At 47.0% G+C, this 25,997-nt stretch overlaps 1 protein-coding gene across 2 annotated transcripts in view; it reads right to left on the minus strand.

Moving 5' to 3' along the window:
• Sorl1 (sortilin related receptor 1) overlaps nt 1-25,997 on the minus strand; it is a 169,536-nt gene that overhangs the window by 37,414 nt on the left and 106,125 nt on the right. For both annotated transcript variants that reach the window (XR_009587498.1, XM_060372084.1), the window contains exons 24-32: nt 24,316-24,438; nt 20,760-20,879; nt 14,882-15,007; nt 12,960-13,067; nt 11,246-11,377; nt 9,837-9,968; nt 8,711-8,845; nt 7,460-7,615; nt 3,383-3,532 (exon numbers count right to left, since the gene is read on the minus strand). Coding sequence is in view for 1 of the 2 variants with exons in the window: in XM_060372084.1 (XP_060228067.1) it covers nt 3,383-3,532; nt 7,460-7,615; nt 8,711-8,845; nt 9,837-9,968; nt 11,246-11,377; nt 12,960-13,067; nt 14,882-15,007; nt 20,760-20,879; nt 24,316-24,438 (1,182 nt within the window). In the remaining variant the exon portion in view is untranslated. The remainder of the gene's footprint in view (nt 1-3,382; nt 3,533-7,459; nt 7,616-8,710; nt 8,846-9,836; nt 9,969-11,245; nt 11,378-12,959; nt 13,068-14,881; nt 15,008-20,759; nt 20,880-24,315; nt 24,439-25,997) is intronic.

The raw sequence follows: 25,997 nt of genomic DNA on the forward strand, positions 1-25,997 counted from the left end.
CTTGATCATTCTCCACTTTATTCATTAAGGTCACATCTCTCAGTTGAACCCAGAGCTCACTGATTGGTCAAGTCTAGCTAGCCAGCTTGCTTCCAGATCCCCTCCTCTACCTTCTAAATGTTGAAAGCACAGAGGAGGCTTCCACACCTGCCCCTGGGTACAGGGGATCCAAATTATAATCCTCACACTTTGCACAGTACATGTTTTGCCCAAGAAGCCATCGCTTTTGCAACCCTTGTGAAGATTTTTATAACTAGAATCCTCCTTCTACAGGAAGAGCATGAGGTTACAGATACCTATCAGATTCTGAGCATAAATTGGTTTGTCTTGGGAAGCAGAAGGACAAGGGCTGTGTGGCATGTGAAGGTGTGTTCAAAAGAGGTTTGAGGACTATTGCTGCCATTGTCTCACAAGCCCAAGCCGGACCCCAGGCATCCATGCAATGAGCATCCCATGATACAGGCACTGCTGTGTAGGATGGAGACACATCACATGACTACAGAGGATCCATGTAGGTTGGAGACATATCACACGACTACAGAAGATCCACCCACACAGCGACTCCTCCACTGAGAGGAACAGCAAACGCATACGTCACCCTGGGGAACGTAGGTGACAGCAAGGGTCATCCCCAGAGTTATCTTGGGGGAACAGGGTGCTGAATGGCAGGGTGGGTGACACAGAAAGGTGCCAAGCTGTTTTTGAAGGGGATTGTCTTGAAAAACACAAGATTCCCACCACAGAAACCTCCCAGTTGATAATAGCTTGGAGCAACAACAGAAGCAACAGTGAGCAGGGCAACTGGGGACTCTGACGCTGCTTCCTGAAATGAGGCTTAAAACGTCAGGAACAAGAAAGCATTGTTTTAAAACCTGGAAGTAAGACTGTCATTAATACTTAAACTGATTAACCAACATGTGACTGACAGGCACTGAGCGCAGAACGAGGGGTGCTGGAAACACGTTTTCTCTTTGATAAGGCGATCACAATAATGGAACAAGGGGAATTATGGGTAATAGCACATCCTGATTTTAAGACCCTTAACTAAGCAACACCCCTGTGAGTGAGATAGACTTGGAACGGGTTGAAAACAGTTATTTAAAGGATGCCAATTAGCAAGTTCCGATCACCCAGGAGGGAGGCCCTGTTTCTTTTCTTCCCTGTTAATTATTTTTAACATTCACCTGACGCCATGGCTTGCTCTTGGCTAAGTTGCTCCCACTGTGGTGTTGCTGCATGTGAGCTGACGTAAACCTGCCCTGAACACTTTATTCATTCTTTCAATAAAATGCAGCCTTTACACTAACTCGTATTGAATTTCTCTGTGTTGGGCTTGGTGTGTTCTCCCTTGATAAGTCATTCAGTGTGGAATGACAACAAAGCCACAGCTTTCCATCTGAGTAAGTGTCCAAATGCCACTGACGAAGGTTGGGGTGAGGTGTTGGGGTGTCCTCCTTGAAGTTTAATCTTCCTTTTATTAAAAGGGAGACAAGACCAAACTTACAAGGAGATTTGGAGACTGAAGCAACAGTATAGGAACGGAGGGTGGTGAATAACCCATTAAAAGTCACCACAAAATGTTAATTTGCCTTTTTTTATGTGTGTGTAATAGAAGCACATGTGTGCCCATATATGAGTGTGAGGACAGAGGTCAGAGGACAAACTTAAATATCATCTTCATAAATGCCATTTACTTCCTTTGAGAGCAGGGGCTTTCACAGGCCCAGAAGTCACCATGTGGGCTAAGCTGGCTCCCGCTGCCAGGAATAGAGGCACAGATCCTTCACCTTTCCGTTCTCTTGGGTTCTGGTGCCTGCGTGCAAGCAGGATTCTACCTGAGCTAAACCTTAGTGCTATTTCTTCTTCAGCTTTGATTATTTCATCAGAGACTCAGCTACTTTGTTATTTTTTGTGCCACCTGAAGGTGCACTGAGCAGGCCTTCATGGTTTTGGCCAAGGTGTGGAGAACATTTTAAAAAGGACAGAATGCATATTTAAAAAAAAACAAAAAACCTCACAAATGAAAAGAAAAAGTAGAAGCAATTATTCCTTCTGGGCCACATCTATTTCCTAAGGGCTGAGTAAGAGGGATTAGCTGATAACTAGAGATGATGGCTGTGCTCCGAACTGGCAGTTATCTCGCTGCCTGCTCCCATGATGTAAGCCGGGAAGCTCCCTGGAGTAGGTGATGGATGGATGGACACACTGGATGTCCTGCTGGGACTGATACTCAGACCCAGTTGCATCAGGAAATGTCAGCTTTGGTAGAGTTCCCTTTGGGGCCCAGCCTTCCCCTTTCCTTTCATAAGAATCTTTAAGAGACAAAACTTGAGACTATAATAGTGATGGATGAGGAAGAGTGGAGGCTCTGGCAAGGCCTTCAAGCTGGCGGCTTGCTGGGGATGGGAACAGACTCTGACACTGACACACTGAGCAAAATTAAAAAAAACTTTTTCCTGGTACTACTGGGCATGTGGCAGGCTAGGACGTCTGTGTCTGCAGCGAGTAGGGGACTGATAGATCCCTGCAAGTCAAGCCCAAGCAGGAGGAGTGTCCCCCAACAGACACCCAGGTTGGTAGCAGGTAAAGTGGTAACATTCTACCCTCCCTCTCCCCTTCCTCAGGCCAGCAGTAGGTTCCACATGCGGCCAGTGACTAAATGTACTAATTGGGTGCTGAGGATGAAACTCAGGATCTCTGTCTTCTTGCTTCTAGGCTGCCTGCTCCCTCTCCTGGCCCCTGAGCATCAGTTAGCGGGACAGCCCGGGTGTCCATCCATTTGGCACCCACCCCAAGGAGCTTCCCTGGGCACATCAGAAAAGCAGGCAGTGGGACACAGCCATCATGCCGGTGTCTGGGGAGCTCAGGTTCCCCGTGTGGCCTATTGTTTCTTCATAAGTGGAATTACAGCAGGGTGAGGGTGAAGCCTGAGGTTCTTAACACATCGCTGCAGGTGATCTTCCCAGCAGGATATTCTAAATGCCTCGGAGATGCTCACCGAATACTTCCAAAAGCCCCCAGCTTTACCAGTAGGTGCTTTGAGGAATTAAATGTTCGGGAAAACCAAAAAAAAAAAAACAAAACAAAAACAAAAAACAACAACAACAACAACAACAACAAAAAACTCATTTAAGATATTTTTCTTCCATTCAGAATCTTCCCACTGGGAATGTATGCCCGTGGTAGTTAACATTTAGCCAGCTTCTCAAATCCAGTATCAGGGTCATATACCATGACGTTTGTCCACTCGGCAAGGATAGAGCACAGAGCATAGTCGTAGAGAACACAGTGATTGCGGGTACATGGAGGCACACAGGTGCCAGCTGCCCCGAGATGAAGCAGAAGAAGGGGACTCAGCAAGCAGCCCCGACGGGATACTCACGGCAGTTGGCTTCATCCTGGCCATCCTGGCAATCTTGGTGGCCGTCGCAGCGCTTCCAGTTGGGGATGCATTTCTTTGGTTGGTGGCACTCGAACTCAAACCGGTCACACCTCCCAAGCTGGGTGGGCGTGGATGCAGCAGTGGTGTTTGCTAGAGAAACATTTAAAACAAAACAAATGTACTTTTAAGTATGGAGGGCGCTTGGCTGCAAGGGCAACCATTCAGCTGTTGGGTGTGTTAGGATAGGGCCGGCCTGCACGAACTACGTGATGGGGAGGGGTCAGCTACCTGCCAGCTATGGACAGAGAAAGCAAATGGGACACTGATGCCCTACGTTGCTCCTCACAGGGCCCTGCCGCCATGGACTCACGTGAGAGATTCTGTTTAAAGACGCAGGCATAGATAAGAAGAAAGGAAAGCTGGCGGACAAGGCAAGTGACTCAGGAAGCCAGAAGAGGGTGCTCCCTGCCCTAAGCTATTGGAGGAGAAAGCTCTGCACCAGCCAGCTCAATATCACAGGATTCCCCCGCCCCATAAAGGATCGGAAAGTGTCTCTCTCACCTGAGAGGGAAGACTGGGGAAGGGTCAGAAGTTTCGAAAGCAGCCTGATTATTACCATGGCCTTCCAGCTTCAGCCCAGGAGACACCTGCCCCATATAGGAGCAGGGCCGAAGCCCGGCTGATTGTGGTTTGCAAAGGATGAAAACAAAAGGGCTCTCTAAGCAGCCACAACTGAGCAAGAAGATGCTACTGATAACAGAGATACTGAATTTAGTCAGCCAATGAGAAGTTAGGAAACTTCCTGAGTGCTCTGACTGGAGACCCTTACAGTTTAGGCAGGAGGCCCAGAATCTCCTCTAAGCATACCCACCAGCTTCAGGGATAAGCAAAAATAATTACCAAGGCCTGGGGTTTCCTAGCAAAAAGGCCAGCCACAAAGCCAGAGGCTGGCACACCCACCCGGGTGGTCAGGATCACTTAGCAGCATCTTAGTTCTCATCCTGGGACACATGCAACAAAAAAAGGATTATCTAAGAAAAACCCCTGGCCTCAAAAACAAAATAAAATGCAACACATACACACACACAGAGGGGAAGAGAAAGAGAGTGAGTGAGAGAGAGAGAGAGAGAGAGAGATCCAAGAAAGGTCGTTTGGAGGAAATACAGACTTTATAAGAAGCAGATATCAGGAGGCTGGAGAGATGGCTCAGTGACAAGGACCACTGCTCTGCAAACATGAGGACCTGAGTTCAAATACCCAGCGTCCATGGGAAAAAGCTGGGCATATTTGGTGAGGGACTGTTTTAAAGTCAAGTTGAAAAGCAACAGAAGAAGACATGAAATGCCAGCGTCCTGCTGTGGCCTCTGTGTGTGTACCCCAGGCACAGGACTTGCACACACACATCTTGAGCATGTGTACCACCAAACACATGAAGAAGCAAACTTCAAAGCCAAACGTCCTCAGCAAGCTCATGGACAATATGCATATTCTCCATGCAAATTAAATCAGGTGTAGTACTAAATGGAACAATATTAAAAATGAAAAGCAGCTGAATCCTGCTTAACAGAAATTAAGACACCTGAAGGCAGGGCTGGCAAAGTGAAGCAAATATCACAAACACTGGGAAGAAAAAGAAAAATCTTTAAATCTAAAAAGAGTAAATAGGGGAAAGAAAAAAAAAGCAGCTGGGCACGGTGGTGCATGCCTGTAATCCCAGCACTCCAGAGGCAGAGACAGGTGGATCTCTGAGTTTGAGGCCAGCCTGGTCTACAAAGTGAGCCTAGGACAACCATGGCTACACAGAGAAACCCTGTCTCAAACAACAATAACAACAGTAAAAATAAGAATAAGGGGTCCAGATGTGGTGATGTGCCCCAAATCCCAACAACTCAAAAGACAGAGGCAGGAGGATTAGCACAAGTATGAGGCCAGTCTGGTCTACACAGGTGTTTTCAGGGCTACATAGCTAGATTTTGTTTGAAAAAATAAAATAAAAAAGAGCATGAGGAGAGGCAATCAATAGACATGAAAAATGACAGAGGTCTGTATCATTAGCAAACAGTTCTAAGAAAAAAATCCCTCAAACTAAAACACATGGATCTCCATTACATGGAGAAGAATGCGCATCAAAGTACCACAGTAAAAAGTCAAAACCCTGGGGCCAAGACAAAGATCTGAAAAGCATGGGGAAAGGATGAAATGTAACCGCACACAGACTATCTGCTCATGCTGGCTATGGCTTTCCTAAAAGCTATTCAAAGGATGACAGCAGATGCCTTACAATTCTAAGAAAAAAATTACTGATGAGCCAGTGTTCTAAATCCAGCCCAGATACCAATCAGACCTGAAGAAAGGACAAAAGCAGTTTCAAACAAGTCAGTCCCCAGATACATTTCCTCCATATTCTCTTCCGGGAGTCTTCTATATTAGCCAGGAGAGCCAGGAAGAGAGAGGAGAGAAATTGGGACGGATAGCTTGTGGACAGCTTCGCGAAGTTAGCTGTGCAGGAGCATCAAGGGCAACTGGTAAAAACCATAGTAACACAGCAGGAACCAAGAAGGCTGGGGCTCTCCCGCTGGGCTCCCACTTAGCCAAAGCAGCAGCAGCATCGATCCACCGGGCAGAGTCTCTGCAGGGTGTGCTACAGCAAGCTCCCAGGCTAGCCTGGGTGGCACACTGAGAAGCTCTCTCCAGATTAACTAAGGAAGAGAGGGAAGAGAAGCCGTGGGTGGGGAAGGAGCCAAGAGGGGGGAAAGAGGAGAGAAGGGAAAGGTAAGGGAGAGGGGGAATGGAGAAGAGTAGACAAAAGGGATGGGGAGAGGTAAGGGTCGCAAAGGAGAAAGAAGAGGAAAGAGGAAAAGGAAGGGGAAAGAGGAAGGACTGGGTATTGAGCATTGCTCTACAGGGCTGGGAAGATAGCTAACATGCTTGCCTCACAGGCACGAGGACCTGGAATCCCAGTGTTCTCCGTGTGAGATGAAGATGAAGAGCTGCCAGAGGCTTGAGGGCTGCCTAGACTGGCACATGCAGCAACACACAGCAAGAGACTCTAGGTGCCTCAGACAAGGTAGAATGCAAGGACCAATGCTGTGGTTGTTCTCTGACCTCCACATCCCACATGTGAACATGCATGAACACACGTACGTACACACACACACACACACACACACACACACACATACACACACATACACTCACACTGATAGACAAACACACACACAGACACACACAGTGGGGATTCTAGACGATCATTGGAAGAAGGAAAGGTGACAAGTTGGGAGAAAATGCTGTGACGAAAGCACAAGGTACACACACGGATGGAAATGTCCTAACAAAACCCACTGTCTCATACAACGAATATACACTAATGATTTTTTAAAAACAAAATTTTTTACAAAGTGGATGAACAACTCGCCAGTTAAAACGAGTGCCCTAATTGTTAGGACATTTGTTTATTAACCACAGAATCGTCTATCGCTGAGCCCTAAAGCCTCCTCTGATTTTCCAAGCCAACAAGCCACAGGTGACTTTTAAACAGGGAAGCGGTGGGATGTCCACAGAGGAAAAGAATCTCACTGCAGACCTAAGAGTGGACTCTGAAAAGGACTGTGCAGAGTAAGCGTCAGTTCCCTCAAAGCAAGCTTGGAACTGCCTCCAGCTCAGGGAAAGCCCACAGTCCCCTCAGCCCTGCCCTCACTACAGGACAGCCAGGTCTCAGGCCTCCGGATACACCATGGCTGCACGGACCTTCAGCTGTTTCTGTGTTTAGCCACTAGATGGCAGTAGGCACCCTTCTTTTCAAAGGGAATGCCTGCAATCCGCAAGCAGAAACATTGTACCCCTTCCCCGGAGTTTGTACATAAGCAACACACCTCCTTACTATCCCAGCTATGAGTCTTCACTGCCAGGGAAGAGGGGTGGGAGGCGGAGTAGCCAGACTTTTCTGGCAGGAAACACATTGCAGTTTAAATGCTGGGATGCTTTCCTTGGGTTGCAACATGATCTTGGGGTACAGTGTTCCCCTACTCCCCTCCACAACAGCAGAGCCAAAGGGAGCAAACCAGGGCCAGGACTCACCTAGGGAGGGGCAGGCTTCCTCATCTGAGCCATCAGCACAGTCCCTGTAGCCGTCACATACCCAGGTGTCCATCACGCAGGCCCCACTGCTGCACCGGAAGTAATTGGGCAGGCATGTGGAGGGCCCAGGGGTGGGGGAGGGGAAAACGTGTGAATCTGAAGAGGAACAAGCAAGGAGATCCCAAAGGTTAGTAGAACCCTGGTCTCCAATAAAAAATAATAATAAAGAAAAGGTCCCAAACCTATGCCGATGTCCTTGTTATACCAGCCAAAGGAGACCAGTGGCCAGCACAGCTGTGAACATCAGCACATTTAAATGGCATTTATAGAGGGTGTGGAAGGGGCTTATGAAGAGACGGCAGTCTTTTCCTCCTGCTTAGCACACCGGAATTAATACACCGCAACACTCGCAATGGCGTAATGCTAGCACGCGCTCGCTCTTGCAAAGGCCCCTAACTCCTGACAGAGGAAGCAGGTAGACAGCCATCAAGGAAGGCACAGGGTGAGAATGCTCACCAGAGCCTAGCATGGCTCTCAGCTGAAACATCACAATGACCCAAGAGGAGATGTTCTGAACCAGAGGCCCCTAAATTTATCAAAATTCACGGGACCTGGAAACTTGTTAAGGTGCACATTGGTATGGGGTCCTCTGACATCTCTAAGATATTTCAGAGAAATTGCTGGGGGGAAGGGGGGTTACAGACCAAATGCTGAGAGGCAAGGCTGTGGGCACCTCACCCTCATTAAACCTGTGGGAATCAGGAAGGGGTAGCCTTGGAGACAGTGGAAACCCATCGCATAGATCATAAGATGGGAAGTGGGGGTCCTGGGGCTGAGGGCCTGAGTTCAATCCCCGAAACCCACACAAAAAGCTGAGCACGGTGGCTCATGCTTTCGTAATCGGGGTGCTGGGAAGAAGACCAGCAGTCTCTGGAGTTTGGAGGCCAGCCAGCTTAGCCTAATCGGTGAGCCCCAAGTCTCCAGTAAGAGACTCTGTCTCAAAAACCAACGTGAAGAGAGCTTGAAAAAACGACACCAGAGGTTGACCTCTGGCCTCCGTAAGCACCTATACAAGCATACAGAAGTGAAAAAAAAAGACGATGGTGCAGAAGAACTCAGCAGCCTCCCTTCCTCACAAAAAGCCAAAACAGTACGGATTAAGCCAGGCACTGCAGACGGGTAGAGCTGTCCTTCCTTGCAGGTGCATGGGGCTCTGGAGAAGGGGGCTGACCCAGGCCCCGGGGCTCTCACCTCCACAGTCCTTCTCATCAGACCAGTCCCCACAGTCGTTCTCTCGGTCACATTTCCACCTGTTGGGGATGCAGTGGCCATTCTCACAGCGGAACTGAAAGTAGCGGGAGCAGTTTGGGGCTTCTGTGGGGTTTTCTGCAGAGACCAACCATACTGTCAGTCATCCCCCACCACCGTGAATGCAAGGCTTAGCTACTTATCTCCCCAAGGACCACGGCTATGGGCATCTGTACTGTCCTCCCAGAGAACGTAAGGAGGGACAAGCAACATCTGCAAACTCAACAGCCCTCCATCTTCTTAGGCCCCCAACTCCTGTTTTTCTGACCTATTCTGGTACCACGAACTTGGTCACTCTGAGTTTGAATCAAGTTATTTCTTACCAAAGAAATAACTTTGGTATGGTTACACAGAGGATGATGGTTTGGTCGGTAACTTCCAGAGGGAGCTCCTTCCACAGCATTTATCATGATGATAGTTAATCTTCATTGTTGACATACAGCGGAACTTAGAAAAGGCATGGAAACAGACCTCTGGATATGCTTAATGGGGGTCTTCCAAAAATGTTTAATAGAGCAGGAAAGACCCAGCCTGAGTCAGGGTAGCATAGCCAATGGGCTCCAGCAGTGGGCTGAATACAACGGAAAAAGTGAATGCGTGAGTGTCAGCCCTTATTTCTCCCGGCTTTCTGACTGCGTGGCTGTCTCGGGTTGCTGTTGCCATGATCTCCTTGCTGCGGTGCCCTGCACCCTTACACTAGGTACAAAAATAAACTTTCCTTCCTGAAGGTGCTTTTGTGGTGTATTCTGCCATGGGGTGGGGGAGAAGGTAACTAAGACACCTTTCTCCTGACCCACTGTCTTCCGCATATGTGATGTGGCCCTCCCAATGAGGAAAAGGAAGAGGAGTGGAATAAGCATTCCCCTAGCACAGACTGCATGACAGTTCCCTCTCCACTCCATTCCTCCTGTGAGGATTTGAGAGCTGGCAGCATGTGCTGCTGAGGAAGAGGAAGGCAAAGGCTCCAGGGGAGATGCCCTGAGCATCCCGGCCCTACCTAGGTGTCACCCGGGTAACCTAGGTGTAATCGGAAGGCTGGCGGAGGGAGGCGGGTCTTCTGGCTTCTTACCACAGTTGGCCTCATCAGAGTAATCGCCACAGTCATCCATCCCGTCACATTTCCAAATCAAGCTGATGCACACTCCGTTCTGACACTGGAAGCCGAACTCATCACACTCCTTGTGGAACTCGGGGTCTTGAGCTAGAAGGTGATGGACATCGGTCAAGCCTGGGTCACTCACGCCCATGCTGGAGAGTCTAGGCAGCAGTGCTGCTTGGAAGCCAAGGTCCTCTGCTGGGAAACTGCAGAGCTAAGGCAGCCGTGAGAAATCAAGGCGGGACCCGGTCTCAGCACAGCAGATACTGTGTTAACTAACCCATTCCATACACTCACATGGAACATGAACAGGGCTGGACCCCTAAGTCCCAAAACTCTGCCTCCTTTGGAGATAACACTTTTAATGAGGAAATTTACATTAAAAACAGGGTCATCAAGGTGGGTTCCAATCTAGTGCGACTAGTGTCCTTAGGAAAAGATTGTCACTGAAGCACAGGTTTCTGGTGCCAACTAGGGCAACGTGGCATGGCCCTGTTTCCTTAGATAAATATATAAAACAACAGCAGAAGTTTAGACACAGATACGTAGAGTAGAAAGCACATGTGAAGACACAGGTAAAGAGAGCATCTACCAGGAGAACAGAGAGGCCCCAGATAGTGCTCCCAACATTTCCAGAGCAGACAACAGAGCTTCTGTTGGTTGAGCCACCCAGTCAGTCTACAGCATTTTGCTAAGATAGCTCAAGGCATGTACTATGCTCTGAATACGAAATGTCCCTAACAGTCTTACACTTGGACTCTACTTGATGCCACCATTTTGGGACGTTACAGAAACTCTGGAAAGTGGAACTCAACTTGGAAAAGTAGGTCTCGGGCTGGGCCTTTGAAGGACACACTGGGTCCTCAGCGTCCTTTTCACTCGGCTTCCTGCGTGCCACGTGGTAAAAATGTCTCTCTCCTAGCGCATTCCTACCACCACAATATTCTGCCCAAATAGATGAAGCCACACAACCATTAAGCAAACCCTATAAAAATGCAAGCCACAGTAACCCCCTCTTCTTTGAAGCTGTTTCTGCCAGCTATTTGGTCACAGTGACACAGAAGGGTTGACTAGGGACATTTCACAGCAGAGAGGTTGGCTGTAAGATAAAGAATACAAAGTGGGGAATCGTGCCATGAAGACCACTGGAACAAAACTGTGGGGCAGGGCTCTTTAATGTAGATGGCAGGCCAGTCTCTCCCATAAGGTGACACTTGAGCCAAGGTTCTGGTCACTCGCCAGCCCGATCACATTCGTGTCCTAATGATATGAGGCATCAGTGCTCGAGTGATGAAAAAAGACAACAGCAACATCAAACAGGCTCAAGCACTCAGGCATGACCTGCGTCCAGTCTTAGATTCCCCACAGAGTGGCTGACTCACAGCATCCAGCAAAGGCGGCATCCTCGTCAGAGCCGTCTCGGCACTGGACGATCCCATCACACACCATGGAGTGGAACAGACACTGCTGGCGGTTCTTACATACGAAGTCCATGAAGCGTGTACAGAAGGGCTCTGAAAGAGAGCAGTGAGGGAGGGCCATGAGCGCCTAAGGCTGGCAGGGGTGTGCCACGGCCCTGAACAAATGCGCGTGGGCAGACATATATAGAGGCATGATAGTCACTGTGGCTGGGCTCCCTGTTTACGTAAGGCGCTTGTCATAAAGTGTGTCTTTCAACCTCCGAGACGACACTGTAAGAGATTTTATTGTCTCTGCATACAGAATAAGAACATAAGGGTGACAGCATGGAGCACTCTTTCTGCCAAGGGCACATGGCTAATGAGGGAGAAGCCTGAACTGGACCCCAGAACTGCCTGGTACAAAGCCCACACCTTAACCGTGATTGATATGACACTCAGATACGGAGGTCTGCAGTCATTTTCTACAAGAAGCTGGCATTACAGGCTGAATCACACCCCTACCTCCAGTTCCTCTGGGGAAGCCCTAAGACCAATGTAACCAACTCTACCTGGGGACAGGTCCTTTAGAAAAGCCATTGAGTTTAAAAAGGTCACTAGGATGAAAGAAGTCACAATAGGCTTGGTGTCCCTGTAAGAACGGACGTCGGGAGGCCTACAGAGAAGAGATCATGAACCCCAGGGCGAGAAGGAATCTGGATCTCAACAATGGCTGCCTTTTGACAGCCTTCATCACCTCATGAGCCAATGCCTTATAATACACCCTCTCTCCAAACGTGTGTGTGCAAACACATCTAACCCAAGATGTTCTTCCCATGAGAACCCCAGGCCACTAGAGAGAAACGATACTGAGCTTTTCTACAGAGAGGCCTAAAATACAGCTTTTTTCTGCCTATTTGGTTTCACCACGAAAGCAGGAGAACAGCCACATGTAACACATGAACATGATGCTGCGTGTCCAGTGTAACTTCAGCCCCAAGACCTGGTTATGGGATGGATGTGGCCACAGGCCAGGCAACCATGCTTAATACTAACATATATGCTTTTGAGTGCTGGGCTGGATCCCGCCTAGAGGCCAGATCACAGTACCTACAGTAACAGGTTTGCTCTCGACCTGGACTGCATTGCACAATAGAACCACGTGGAGCATCTCAAAAAAAAAAAAAAAGAAAGAAAGAAAGAAAGAAAGAAAGAAAGAAAGAAAGAAAGAAAGAAAGAAAGAAAGAAAGAAAGATCTCAACACCCAAGCCTCACTCTAAACTAACTCAGAATGTCTGGGGTAGCTCCCACATGCTGTGGCAAATCCCCGGCTATTTCCAGCATTTTCCCCAGGTGTGTACCACAATCCTTTTAGGACTGAACGTGGGGTAGAAGAGGGTCATCTGGCCCACAGTACTGCTCAAGTGATATTCAGTAATAAACAGGAGCGAAACCAGTCAGGTGGATGCAAGAAGCACCCAGGGGAGAACTACCAGAAGGCGGATCACACCCCCAGCAACCAAACGGCAATGTTCACCTAAGTGTGGTCTAACGCCACAACCATCCTGCCCGACTTCTCACATCCTTCTGCCCGCACCCCATCTCCTTGCCTAACTCATCCTCTAGGTCAAGAACTCCGGGGTCAAGGACTAGAGAGATGAACGGAGGGGTGCAACACCAGGGCGGGGCATGGGCTCACCGCAATGCTGCTCGTCGGAGCCATCCGGGCAGTCTCGCAGGCCGTCACAGTGCTTGCTGGATGGGATGCAGGTGCCATTCGGGCAGTGGAAGCCATTGCACTTTTTCTCTGAAATTTAAGTCAATCACAGAGGAACGGCAGTGAAAAGACAGGCAGGCACCCACACTTGTTGTCCAGGTGCAAGGCCACACCACCTGCAGGGTGGGTTTGTTACTGGCTAGCAAGGTCACAAACTGACGAACATGTCTAACCCTGCGATGCCAAAAGCAGACGCGTACTCTAGTTCCACAACTCAAAACTAACGTCTGAACAACTCGCAGTGGGAACTTCCCATAAGTGCAAATCTTTCACTGCAACACTGCGCGGCAGAAACAAGCCACGCGTCAGGAGCAACTGCTCAAGAAACGGCTGCGTTCACCTTAGACCTTTTGATGCTTTTTGTACTTCCAACTCCCCGACTATATTATTGAAAAATTCTACTATATTTTTATAAGAAAGAGAAAAGCATCAATGAATAAGGGAAAAAGAGGACACAAAATCCTTGTTATTAAATCCTGAATTTTTTAATGCTCTACAAAACACTTAGTACCTTAAATTCTTATTCTTCATGAATCCGAAGGCAAAGCCCTTTTGGAATATGTGTTTGTTTAGAGATGTTGAGAGCCTGGGCTTTCACTAGCCATTTCTAGTGGAAATGAAAGCAGATCTGAAGCGTCCTGATGCCAGACCCCATGCTACCCAAAGGCTTTTTCTCCAGAGCAGTAGAGCATGGTGAGAAGTAAAGGCAGCTACCGGGCTGGGTGTAGCCTTTGAGAGCCCGGTCCCTTCGGGGTCACTCTACAAACACTAGTTCTAAGGGAAGGAAATGTGCTGCAATTGGTAACAGGTCACCATTCCTAGAAAATTAATCAAAATAAATAATTCAGAGAAAAGGTCCATGAGTCTCATGCCTTAGGAAAAATGCTTAATGCTGCTAAATAAAAATAGTTTTAAGAAGAGGAAAAATAAAATTAGAGAGGTACAGTCATAAAGTGCTGAAAATAAGTAGGATGATGAAGTCTAATGTCAAGGGAGATGACAGAGAATGTGCAGTATAGGGTGGGCAGAGAGGACTTTAGGATAACTAGGAGCGGTGAAGGGAACCATGGGAAGGCATGGGAACTTCTGCCATCTTGAGTCCATATTGTGCGAAGTGTCCCCAAAAATAGCTCCAAGTCAAAACAAGCCTCTAAGGACATGGGGCACTGTGCAGGCTTAACAATGAGAATTGAAGGCTCTAAAATGCTCAGCAAAGATTAACTAATAAACCAGATGATCATAATTAATACAAAATAAACATGCATCTCTTATAGAAAGGCTCACTACAGAAAATGCAGGTACATGGAAATAGCTAATTTTGTGGGGGTTTTGTTTTTTTTCAAGACAGCATTTCTCTGTGTTGCCTTGGCTGTCCTGGACTGTCTTTGTAGACGAGGCTGGCCTCAAACTCACAGAGATCTGCCTGCCTCGGATCCCCCAAGTGCTGGGATTATAGGTGTGTGCCATCATGCCCAACTGGAAATAGCTAATTTTAAACTTCGGAAGCTAAGGGGAGAAGCATGCATAAGGACTTGGGTGGCATCTGTCCACAGTAACTCCATTCCTACCAAAATTCAGAACATCAGCAAAAGGAAGGTTAACTATCAAGGAGAAAAATCACTGTGTATGTTCAATTCCTGTGATGGCTGGTGTGTGTGTATGTATGTGTGTGTGTGTGTGTGTGAGAGAGAGAGAGAGAGAGAGAGAGAGAGAGAGAGAGAGAGAGAGAGAGAGAGTGGTAACATGAGATAACCAGGTTTCACCTCCTGGCTTACTGGCTGTCCCACCCAAGAAAGACAGACCCAGGGGACGGGCTAGGCAGGGGCAGGGGGATGTACATTTACCACAGCTGACGGGATCTTCATCAGAGCCATCCTGGCAATCAGTGTCACCATCACATGCCCATCGCTGGGGGATGCAGTGGCCGTTGTGGCACTGGAAGTTGGAGGCCTCACAGGTGTGGTAGATGGCTGCCAAGGGAGAGGAGGACAAAGTCATTCTCCCTTTCCCTCCTCCCCCATCACCTACCAGAAGAAAGATCTATGTTACAGGTCAAGGTGGGGGCTTTGGGAGCAGCTGAGGTACAAGTAGTTTTCCCTTAGTAATATCTTTGCTGTCGAAGACACATGTGAGGTCAGGATACTAGGGAGCACTAGACTGGGGAGCACCAGCTCCCTCCATCTGTATCTATGAGCCAGTGATAGAGCATCATGTCAACTGCAATCACTCGGAAAAAGAAAAGAGAAGGCAGTGTTAGGGAAACTCACGGCTATAAAGACGGCCCCTTTGCACAAAGGCCAAGGTCACCAAGCATTAACTCAGGAGAGTCTCAACAGGCATCCACGGGCCACACACTGTTACATAAGTCAGTGGACAGACCTAGGCACTAACGGAAAAAAACTCACTCCTCACGACAACGAATGGAGCATCTTACAAATGAGGAGCTGGCTGGGGGAGGGAAACAGACTGGTGTAAGGGCAGCCAGCTGTGTGCATCTACCATGGGCACCTCCGCTTCTGTGTGCTGCTGCTGCGTGCTCTCACATAAGGCCCCTTCCTACAGATGTCATGACAGAAGAGGTGCTGTGTGTTCTGGAGGGAAGGTTCTAGAACTTCCTCAGCAACTGTCTGTGGGGCCTCGATTTCATCTCACCATCATGGTGTCTTGAGAGTCCCTCTAAGCTATGAAGTGACATGACTTTATGTAATGCTAAGTCAAAGAACCTATTTAGAATGCAGAAACCCCCAGGGCCATACAATGGATTCACCCAGAGTCTCGAAGAAAGCAAGCCTGGAACACAGAATGACCTAAATCTCCCATAAAGGCAAGAGAAACGCCTGCCACAGTCAGAGTCCAGTACTAAAACAGTGGCTCTAAACCATCCTAATGCTGACCGACCCTTTTTTAATACAGTTCATGTTGCGGTGACCCTAACCATCACATTATTTTTGTTGCTACTTCATAACTGTAATTTTGTCACTGTTATGAATTATACTATGAGTAGGTAACATTCAGGGTATCTGATATGGGACCCCTGTGAAAAGGTCACCAACCCCCAAGGTGTCACAACCCACAGGATAAGAACTGCTGACCTAAAACGAAGCCAGTGAGGCAAAGAGCTGCAAGGTTTTTTGTTGTTGTTGTTGGTTTACCCATTTATTTATTTGTTTGTTTAGTTTAAGTCAGGGTTTCTCTATGTAGCCCTGGCTTTGAACTTGCAGAGATCAACTTGCCTCTGCCTCCCAAATGCTGAACTTAAAGGCTGTGCCACTACACCTGGCCCTACAGGTGCTGTTATAAACTAACAGTTTCATTTGCACACAAGAAGTCATTAAACACAGCTCTGAATCGCCAACAATTAGCTCAAGTGTGTGATACCTGCATCAACCCAAACCAACAGGGCATTCCTCCCATGAAGGAACAGGAAGCTGCTTTCATCTGTTCACTGCTGAAGGAAAGCCAGAACTTGTGTTGTTCGTAACTGGCTTGAAGAAATACACAGTGGTCCCCTTGATTTACAGGGAACACACTTTAAGACACTGCCTGGATATACGGAGCATCAGCTAATAATGAACACGGCATCCTTATGTACTATGACGTTTTGATCACAGAAAGAGTTACCGTAACAATAGCTAATAACAAACTAGAACAATTAAAACTACATGCCATAATAAAAGCCATTTACAATTTAAAGGTTGTTTATTTATGGAATTTTCTATTTAATATTTTTGGATGGGGGTAGATCATTGGTGAGTCAAATAGCAGACAGCAAAAACATGGGGAAAAAATTATAACCTAAACTAGCTCCTTGTTAGTTCAGCCGTGTGAATAGACATCCTCTCAACCAAAGAAAACAAGAGTGGGTCATTGAGAACAAACTGTAGATTTTAACCAGAGGAGAAGGCTGGTGGCATGCTATTGAGGGTTTGGAAAAATTGGTTCATAATGGTTGCTAGAAATCTTCTTTTTTAGCAATGCTTAGAAATACCCAGGACCTGTTTCTTCAAACCATCTTAAAACAAGTACGCTCCATTATCTGTCTTTTTATCTCTTTGAAGACCAAAGAAGCACATTCATAAGTCTACAGGGATCTTTCGATGTTTACAAGCCGGGCATTTAGAATCCATTAAACATCTTTTAAAACATATTCATGGTGAAAAGAGGAATCATTGAATGGTGCGTGTTTCATGGATTTCTGTCCAGTAACAGCCATTCCCTACACTCTTTATGATTTATCGATGTTGGGAGTCCTACATTCTCTAACCAACTTCCATCTGGCTCATTTTTACAGAGGTAAAGTCGGCTAAAGCTGTTACCTTGAGAATCTACTTGTTATTCAGCCTGTGTACTTTGTTTTTAATTGAGAACATTTTCAAAGTGCTGGTGGGGTTTCCAAATGACAATCTGGGAGGCAAGTCTGAGATCTCCAGATTTTAGCCCAGAGGCTGAGATCAGAGGGATTAATCAGTTTGCATAATTTTACTCGAGTGACCAGGCATGCCCGGAATGTACAACAGTTTTTCTGGATTAAAAACTAAAATCTTCGAGTAATTGACTAGTCCTGTGAGTTAAAGTGTCTGAGAAACAATATATGATCAAACATAGGTAACTGTAGGGTTAGTGGCGTAAGTATCAGTTTAACAGAGGCATCCTACCACTTTCCCTCTGACTTTGATTTCCCCAACTTATCCACATCAACTACAATACCTGATCAAACCGTGAGCACAGAAGTGGGCCTACAGAGATGAATACTGAAGTCTAAAGAAGGGAAGACTGCCCCCTCACCTCTTACAAAGCGCGGGACTGTAAAGGAGTGCATGAGGGGAAAGGCATGTGACTGGAACTAATTTTGAATAGTGAATGATACAAAGCTCATAATATACAGTGATATAGAATTTATAATAAATAAATTAATGCTAGGATGATATAAAACATAAAGAGAACTAGAAAGTATTACCGTTATCTCTAAAAAAATAACTAAAGAGATGTTTTAGACACAAAAAATATCTATAGCCGTGGAAATAAGATTTAGATTTAGCTGATTAACTGGAATGTAGTTCTAAAGAATTAGCTTATAGTCTGGATAAGAATCCAAATGAGTAAATATGAACACAGGAAGAGGAAGCAGCAGGATGATGTTGTCCAACAAATAGACTTGGTTAATGCCAAGGACCAGAGACCCTGATGAACTAGGTGACTGTAAGCCATCTGCTAACGAAAAGCATACATTCTCAGATCCTCAAAAGAAAATAAATCTCAAAATAGTGTAGGTGAACTTTCATGACAATGAAAACTAGAGAAACGTATGTTATTATTACAAATAACCTGAGGAAAGAATTAAAGTCAGCACAAGAGTCTATAAGACTAGAATAATTCCATCAACAAAATCACATAAAAATACTGTAACTAAAGAAATCGGACTCATTTGAATCTGAGACTAAGACTGGTGACATGATTATACTCACAAAGCCCTGACACAGTTTAGCACTCTGAGCTTTCTGTTGTATGAACCACTGAAGACCCATGGAAGGAGACAGTGGGTACAAGACATTAGCTAATAAAGTGACATACTAACTAATAGATTTTGTATTAAAAGTAATAAAATGGGAGCAAGCAAGAGGGCTTAGCAGATGAAGGTACTCGCTGCCAATCCTGATGACCCGAGTTCAATCCCTGGGGTCTACAATGGTGGGAGGAAAGAACTGCATGAAAGTTGTCCTGTGACCAGCACACGTCTTCACAGGCGTGCATACTCATCCTGCACATATGACAAAAAGACGACAGATAGACAGACAGGTAGATGATAAATACATAGATAGATATAGATGATTGAAAGATAATGGAGATAGATGATAAATAGATGATAGATAAGTAGATAGACGTAAATAGAAATTTAAGTAATAACTGACTAATTTTAGGCACTTGTTATCTATCTATCTATCTATCTATCTATCTATCTATCTATCTATCTACCTATTGCTGATGGGAACCAAGCCCAGGTTCTCAATCACGCTGGGCAAGTGCTCTTTCACTGAACTACATTCTTAGCCCTAATGTTCAAATCTTTGAAAGATAAAATTAAAATATTAGCTATCCAGTGCTTTTAAATACTGAGTAGTTTATCAAGCACTTTAATTTTGGAATCGTGGGCAAGGATTTAAAGTGCTTATATACCGATGAGATGGGAAAGACATTAAAAGTGAACATCAAAACAATTAGGGTGTGTTGGAAGGAATGAAGACCTCAAACAGACCCTGGGTAGCCATACAGTGGGTTAGAATGAGGGACACTCACAACACAGGGAGAACAATGAGCTGAGGCCACCAGGAAGGCAGCCCATCCCTACCCATCCTCTTTGTCTTAATTCAATAGATCAGGAAATGAAGTGCCACGCCTATGGCAGAATGAGCTCAGTCATCCTCCAACTATTCTGAGAAATGACAAGAAGAAAAGACAACCTTAAAGGGGTTTGAAGGACCACTGGCACAAGGGTGCAGTTAAACGGCAAAACTGGAGTTCCATCCCAGCATACAGGAAACCACAGGTACAACCTGGAGTTCATGACATGTCTACCCATAGTACTGAACTGCTAATTCATTCTGGAAGTCTGGTACAAGCTCCTGGAAGCTGGGTTAGTCTAATATGGCAGTACTAAAGAGATGTTGTTTACATACTGAATGCCCTTCTAATATGGTAACTAATTATCTATGAAAACTCAAGCCTACAGACAGTATGTGCATGCTTCTGGGCCCATGGCAGCCCTTTGACAGCCTAGATTCCCTCCTCAATGGGCCACATATATGTTCAGAAGTATGGTCCTGCACCCCTCTCAGGGCAGGGGCACAGACATGGAGACCACACCTAAGAACCATGGCCTTCTCAGGGCTGAGATTGGGAGACACTACAGAGCACCCTAATGACATACAGGACCACTGTTTTAGAGAGCTGAATTCCAGCTTTTAGAGGAACCCAGTAATTCAGGGTGTTTTCTATTCTAATTTTAGTTTTAGAAAAATTGGAGTCATATAAAAACAGAGGATCAACGTGAAGGGTTGTAAAAGGATTTGTGTTTATTTCTCACAACCTTCCTAACACCTTGAACTACCCAGTGTTCACCATTCCAAATGCCTCATAACATATGCCATAATATAAACACTGCTATTCATTCCTTCGCAGAAATAATGTAGACATGGGTGAAACCAAGAGAGGAATCAGGGCACAGCTCCTATCTTATACCTAGCATTCCTTTCCCATCCATGATGTTGCCAATTCTATTTCTGATAAAATCTAATATCAAAGAAATGCAAGCCCAGTTTGCACTTTAAGTGTTTTAGAGAGCCCTTAATAGTTTAGTGCTACTCAAGCCATGGGTTTGGTGGCTCACTCCCAACTGTCACTCCAGTTCTAGATGCCCCTCCTCTGACCTCCTCCGAGGGTACTGCATGAACGTGGCACAATACATATATGCAGGCAAAACGCCAATATACATAAAATAAGAATAAATCTTAAAAAAAAAAAAAAGGCTCCTAGACCAACAGTCAATCTGTGTGAATGATTTCTATTTACTGATCCCAAAGAACTAAGAAGAAGGATCCAGGATATAACCCCCCCGCCCCAGAACGCTCCAAACTCAGCATCTAACTTCTGTGCTCACTCAAGGCCTCCATGCTCGGCAGCGCTCAAACAGATGAGGACCGATCGCTGGGACTAGGCAGTACTGACCGGTGCAGTTGGCTTCATCAGACCAGTCCCGGCAGTCATTGTCTCCGTCGCACACCCAGGAGGACCGGATGCACATCCCAGAGCTGCAGTTGAACTCGTCGCTGCGACACTGATGCATCTCTGCAGGGGAGGAAGCACAGCAGGGATGAGGGAGGGGTCCTCAGAATTCTGCCTCCGGGGTTCAGACGTCTAAGAAGTCAGAAATGGACACATGCCACTGATCGTTCGGACGGTGTGGACACGGAGACCATCGACGGGAGCCATCCATCACAGAACAGCCACAGCCACTGGAAAGAAAGGCCTCAAAACGAGGACGTAAGGTCGCTTAGAACGGTTCCTACCATGCATGCTGCGAATGGGTTCTAGATTGTGCCAAGATACTGACACTCGGGGACTCTGAGGAAAAAAACAACCTCGCCTATTTGTCATGACATTCACTTATCCTTCCCCACAAAGATTTCTGCACCTTCTGTGGCAATGGAAAAAAGGTTGGGATGCAATGATAAGGGAGGGCAGAGAGCAGAAGTTTCAAGAGCCCAGAGACATAACCCATTGCTGAGGAAGAGCTGTGGCCTGGTCACTGGAAGATGCTCACCTCAAGAACGGTGGTTCTAGTGTTGACATTTCTGAGGGAGGAGCTAGAGCTCAGAACCTTCCTCTAAAGTGCCCATGGCTTTGCTCTGCAGAAGGAAAGGTTCCTAGGGCCAAGGATGCAGTGTACCTTGACCAAAAGAACCAAGGATTCCCTATAATATCATTTTTAGGCCCTGGGAAATCACAAAATCCCACCGAGGCCCAATATGTCCCCACCCCCAATTCCCTACCTGAGATCATTACCAACGCAGAAGAACAAGAAACAGGGCCTTTTAGAAGGTGATTAAGAGTGGGATCCAGCCGGGCGTGGTGGTGCACACCTGTAATGGCAGCACTCAGGGAGACAGAGGAGGGTGGATCTCTGTGAGTTCAAGGCCAGCCTGGTCTACAAAGCAAGTCCAGGACAGCCAAGGCTACACAGAGAAACCCTGTTTTGGGGGTTGGGGGGGAGAGTGGATCTGTGAGCTGACTGAGGGAGAAGGTACTATTCACCACTTCTGCCACCTGGGGACACAGAAAGAGTACCATACGATAGGCCAGCCCTCATGAGCTACCAAATCTGCTGATACCTTGACCTGTGAATCCCCAGACTCCAAGATGAGGAGAAATTAATCTCTACTGCTTATAAGTCATATGATCTAAGCTTAATTTTTTTTGTTTATTTTTTGTTTTTATAGAAGCCTGAGAGTTTTACAGAAGACTGAGGCACAGAACTTCCAAGTGGAGTTCTCTTATGCCTCAAAAAATAGGAACAACGGAGCCAACACCTGGCTTAGTGCAATGGATAAAGAAGGCAATTGCCATGTAAACCTGTTGCCCTTGGCTCCATCCTCAGAACCCATGTAAAAGTGGAAGGAGAGAACTCCATGAAGTTTCCCTCTGACCTCCACGTGTGTGCCATGGTACATGTACATACACACACACACACACACACACACACACACACACACACTCACACACACACTCACACACACACACACACTATATATATTTAAAAAATGAAAGCAAACAAGAATAGCCAAGCATGGGACCCAGGGCAGCTGTCCAAATTGTTTTCCTCAAAGACAGGATGACAGCAAAGGTAGTGAATGAGGCATTCATGAAGAAAGGACTGCGGCTGATAAAGAAGACCAGTATCAAAGAGTTGCACTAAGAAGGAGCCTGTGACGGTTTCGGGACCAATGCAGAGGAATGAGGGACAAACCAAGGATGGAGCACAGGGGTGTGAAGCTACTGAGTGCTCAATGGTTTGCCCAGACAGGGAGCTAGACAACAACAGACATTCAGAACCACGTGGGGTTACATTTCTTCTAGAGGAAGGTACATTTCTACCCTAGCCACACACTTCAGCCTTCTGAGTTCTGGGGCAGAAATGAAAGCACAAAGGGAAATGTTGTAGATCCCAAGGCTATTTCTAATGACATTTGATGAAAGACTATTACGGAACAAAAACAAAAATCCCCATTCCCATTCCTCCTCTAGCCGGGCCAGGGTCTATAGAAAAGTGGCCCTGAATGTGTCTGATCATCTGTTTGTGTCAAGATGATTTGTGAACAGCCCCTGCTCCACTAGATCTGGTCCTCATGAGTCAAACCACCTGCACATAGCAAACAAAGCAGGCCCTGTCCATGTGCACAGGCACAGCTTGCCTGGACCTAACCTTGTGGACAGAGGGGAGGTCCAGCAGGGCCTCAGCAACTCATCACCATGCCTGTGTTGGTGTCTGGCCTCCATTCTCACTTCCCTTCCTGACTGATAGATCCTCCAGGCTTGTGCCCACACCGCATAAAATCTCCTTCTATAGTAAGTGACCGCTTGGAACCAGTGCCTGCTAAGACAGGGCTCAAAGACTTGGCAGGGCAGTGCCATGCGAAAGAAAGGTATTATATAAGAAGAGGGATGAGCCCCAGCCCCCCCCCATTCTGACATGAAGAGATCCTGTCATCTTGTATAATCCCACCGAGGAGTCAAAGAGCAGAGAAGAGGCCCCACTAGTCCTTGTGATGGCAATCCATTAGTCTTCCAAATACAAAAGCCTCCCTGTAGAAAGCCTACACTACTTTGATGCTATCAGCCAGCTTCTAACAGAGGTTATGACATTAGATTGGTTTAAAACAAGAACAACAATAAATCCATGCAGCTGGACACAGAGCATGTGTCTGTACTCCCAGCACTCAGGACACCGAGACAGGAAGATCCAGGATTCCAAGCCACCCCAGTTGATATAGAGACCTTGTCTAAAAAACAAACAACGACAACAACAAAAAGGAAATTAAAGGTCACAAAGGTAAGATTGTGGGGCCAATATGCCACTTGCTCAGAAATGTGGGGTGTTGCTTGATAGTGATTAAGAAAGATGGCTTGGTGGTAAAGTGCTTGCCATGCAAGCCAGATGACCTGAGTTTGATCCCTACAACACATATAAAGGTGGGAAGGTGAGAATTGATTACGGAGTTGTTCCCCCTACACACACACACACACACACGGTCCCATCCCTCCCCTCTCCACCACTCATACCATGGCACACACACACTCACATATACATCATAGCCACACACAATAACAATAAATTCAATGAGAAAACAAAGAGCTCACTGAATTCACTCAGAGAACATACACCCTTGCTTTCAATATCTCTCTTATAGATTGTCTAAAAGAGAGAACAGGATCCATTTTTCAGATTGGGAAACAAAGGCTAATCAAGAGTACATAATGGAGGCGGGGAATCCAACCTCCCACTAGCCGGAGGCTGGGTGTTTCCAGAGTAACTAGATGCCCCTGCACACCAGAAAAGTGGCTCTGCAAAAGCTAAGCAGAGAAGTGACGTGACTGGCCCCTGTCATGAGGGTAGAGGTGGGCATGCAGCTGGAAGATGCTAAATCTCAAACTGTCCATCAGAAAGTCTCTGCTCCACCCACCCCGCCCACTAGCACAACCCTATGAGCAGCACGAGGACCCTTACCACAGTGACTCTCATCACTGTTGTCCCCACAGTCATCTTCAAGGTCACACTTATAGGAGAGCGGAATGCAAGTCCCCGACTCCTGGCACCGGAACTGAGTGTCTGCGTCACAGACCGTGGTGGCTACAGTGGGAAAGAAGGGACATACTCGTCACATCCAGTTCATGCCCTGTCCCCTTACAAACCTCCCACCAGAACAGCAGTTAAAACTAGACTGCAGAAACAAATTACACAGGAACCTGAAATTTCCATCAGATAGAGGTGACCACATGTGTCCCCAGGGCCAGTCGTAGAAAGAAACAGAGCCTAGAATGTGAGATGCTGCGGTCTGGCTGGGAGAGGAACTGAGGGCCTGAAGTAGCCCCAAAGCCCTTCCAGAGTGTCAAGTGCTCTTCCCGAGTAAGTGACTGAAACACTGTCATCTACACACTACTGCAAGGGAAGCCTCATCCCATACCAGAAGTGGCCCAACACCATACGGGCAAAAGGAACGCATACCTACAAACCTGAAGCACAACATAAGCATTTTAGCTGCACTCAGTAAAAGCTGGGTCCAAATCCTAGCTCTCACTCTTCCTAAGCAAGCAGTTCTAACCTCCTGAAGGTGCCATTCCCTCTGTAGTGAAGTGAAGGTGAGGCAGCTGGGCGCGATCAGTCAGAAAGGCCCACTCTACTTGGATTCTCCCACACACAGTTTGTGGGTTCTTGTCCTTTGCAACTCCCTCCCCTCTAGGATCAATGGAGATGACTGCTACCTGGTGCGTTTTTAGGGACAAGGAAGTGTACCAGCTTAGGCCCAAGCAGACTGTAGAGGCAATGGACTCCTAATAGTGTGTCTTTTCTCCCCCATCACGCCTCAACATTACAGGGGTGGGTACGGAACCCACTCTCCTATACGGAAACCTCCTGCCTGACCCAGAAACCCTGAGGCCCAGGGAAAGGCCCTCAGGAGACATGTGAGGAAGGAGGGCTTCTCTCCCAAGCTGCGGAGGAGTTGACACAAAGAGCAGGACAGAATCCTGGAACAGAGGGTGGAGGCGCGCAGTGAAATGAAATGCCAAATGGCAACACTGCTGTTAGACATCCCAGCAGCTCTTATGTGAGGTTCCATTTCTTCTCTGTAATTGAGCTCGTGGTAGGAAGCAGGGGGTGAATACGAAATGACAAGACTGCAGGGGATTCACGTCAAAACCTGAGTGTCTGGCATCCACCCAGCTGGAGGAGTCTGCATAAGAGGGAGGAAAATGACTGAAAACATCCTTCCCAAGTCGCCTGCAATGCCTCCCCTCCTCTCCTCTTCTCCTGCAGCTGACAGGGAGCCTTAGTAGTCACCCCATGAAACAGCACCCTGCTGCACCTGCCTTTTCTGCGGGCAGGGCTTTGCTCACCATCTGGATAGGCACCATCACTCCTTGGTAAGGAGAAGCTGCAAGAGACAGATCTGGTCTATTTGGTTCCCAGGGTCAGGGGTTCAAATCCCCCATATTCTTTATCATTTCACCCCTCCCCCATCACATCTGACAACCCGGAGACCTAAGCCAAGTGGGTTCACACATGTGAGGGAGAGGGGAGCAAAGTTTGTCATCTAAGGGCAAAGTGGAGATAACAGAGCAGCAGGGCAGAACCAGACCATTTCACCCACTGCAGGGGTTCAAACTGTGTAGAAAGCTGTGAGACCAGGC

The sequence above is a fragment of the Meriones unguiculatus genome, chromosome 1 (genome assembly GCF_030254825.1).
Source record: "Meriones unguiculatus strain TT.TT164.6M chromosome 1, Bangor_MerUng_6.1, whole genome shotgun sequence".
Classification (NCBI taxonomy): domain Eukaryota; kingdom Metazoa; phylum Chordata; class Mammalia; order Rodentia; family Muridae; genus Meriones; species Meriones unguiculatus.